Below are 1,280 nucleotides of genomic sequence, written 5' to 3' on the forward strand. Positions count from 1 at the left end.
TACAGGCAAAAAAAGAGGCAGAGCAGGGGCTCGAACCCTGATTTTCTTGCCACATCAGGGGTCCTTGTGTTACTTCAAACTTTCGGGCTCAGAGTTGACTGGGAATCAGCAACTTATGTAGCAAGTACCATAGCACGTGTTGCGTTTATAAAACAATGTAGGCAGTATCTGGGCTGCGGTATTTTACCAAACATTGTCATCATGATTAAAATGAAAATGTTTTTTCTCTTTTTCTTTTAAAGTCGGTCAACCCTAGGCATTTGATCAGACATTTTATGGTATTTTTTTGGAAGGCGGCAGAAATCTACACATTGCGGAAATTACTTGTTGCGTTTGTTTCTCAGAACAACTTTACTACGAATGTACGCGTACAATGTTGCAAAGCATACTAACCATATGCCTCCTCCTTTATGAAAATAAAGGTATGGAAAGGTTTTTGAACTTTTCAGCTGCAAAGGGTTTAGTGTGAAATATAATTATAGTACCCAAGAGTTGACTAAGTTTAATACATTTCTTTTTCAGAGTTTGGGGAGAAAAAAAAATCTACATTTTAAAATTTTGTATGATGAGTGAGAGCTTGTATCTGTTTCACTTGTAATCACCATCAGCATATCATAAACATAACCAAAACCCAAATGCCCACTGTTAGCGAATCTAAGTGATTCAAGATGAAAATTATGGATTCACTGACTGCTGCCCCAAGATTTCTTTTTAAGCAAAACTCATTTTTTTCCCCCTACTTGTTAGCTGAGCCCCAAACAATTCCTTCTCGGGGTCAGCCAATTCTCAAAGAAATTCCAAGCCGTCCACAGGGAGCACCGCCATCAGCCGTCCGCGTTCACTGAGCGTCCACCGCGGCGGCTCCGAACACTCGCAGGCGGCCGGGCCGGGTAGCGCGCGCATCCCGGAAGCTCACGGGGCCCTCCTGGACAGAACCGGACTATCCGGGTCCTCAGCGCGACCCTCATGGCCGCTGGTGGGCCTTGGCCACGCCCCCTCCCCGGCTCGCGCCCCCCTCCGTCGCCCGTGCCCCGCCGGTTCTCGCGAGATCGGGCTGGGAGCGCTCGGGGCCTTTTCAAACCGGGATCCGTTACCGCTCCCGGCCGCCGCCGCCATTGTCGCGCGCGGAACCCTCAGCGAGCGCGGTGGCGCGATGGCGGACGCTGACAAGTCTGCGGTGGCCGGCGACGACAGCCCGCGCCCGCAGCCTGCCGAGTCCCGCGTCCCGGAGCCCGAGAAGCAGCCGCCGCGGAGCAGCTCCAACGGCGTGACAATGTATG

At 51.1% G+C, this 1,280-nt stretch overlaps 1 protein-coding gene across 4 annotated transcripts in view; it reads left to right on the forward strand.

The window, feature by feature from the left end:
* Nucleotides 1-524: 524 nt before the first annotated feature.
* Nucleotides 525-1,280, forward strand: part of Myef2 (myelin expression factor 2) — a 34,034-nt gene continuing 33,278 nt past the window's right edge. For 2 of the 4 annotated variants that reach the window (XM_005376710.2, XM_005376713.2), the window contains exon 1: nucleotides 691-1,275. In XM_005376710.2, coding sequence (XP_005376767.1) covers nucleotides 1,154-1,275 — 122 coding nt within the window. In that variant the 5' untranslated portion in view covers nucleotides 691-1,153. Of the gene's footprint in view, nucleotides 1,276-1,280 lie in introns of all 4 variants that reach the window. The other 2 variants (XM_005376712.2, XM_005376711.2) reach the window with 2 other exon arrangements.

Source organism: Chinchilla lanigera, unplaced genomic scaffold (genome assembly GCF_000276665.1).
Source record: "Chinchilla lanigera isolate Chin_1 unplaced genomic scaffold, ChiLan1.0 scaffold00008, whole genome shotgun sequence".
In the NCBI taxonomy this organism is placed as follows: Eukaryota; Metazoa; Chordata; class Mammalia; order Rodentia; family Chinchillidae; genus Chinchilla; species Chinchilla lanigera.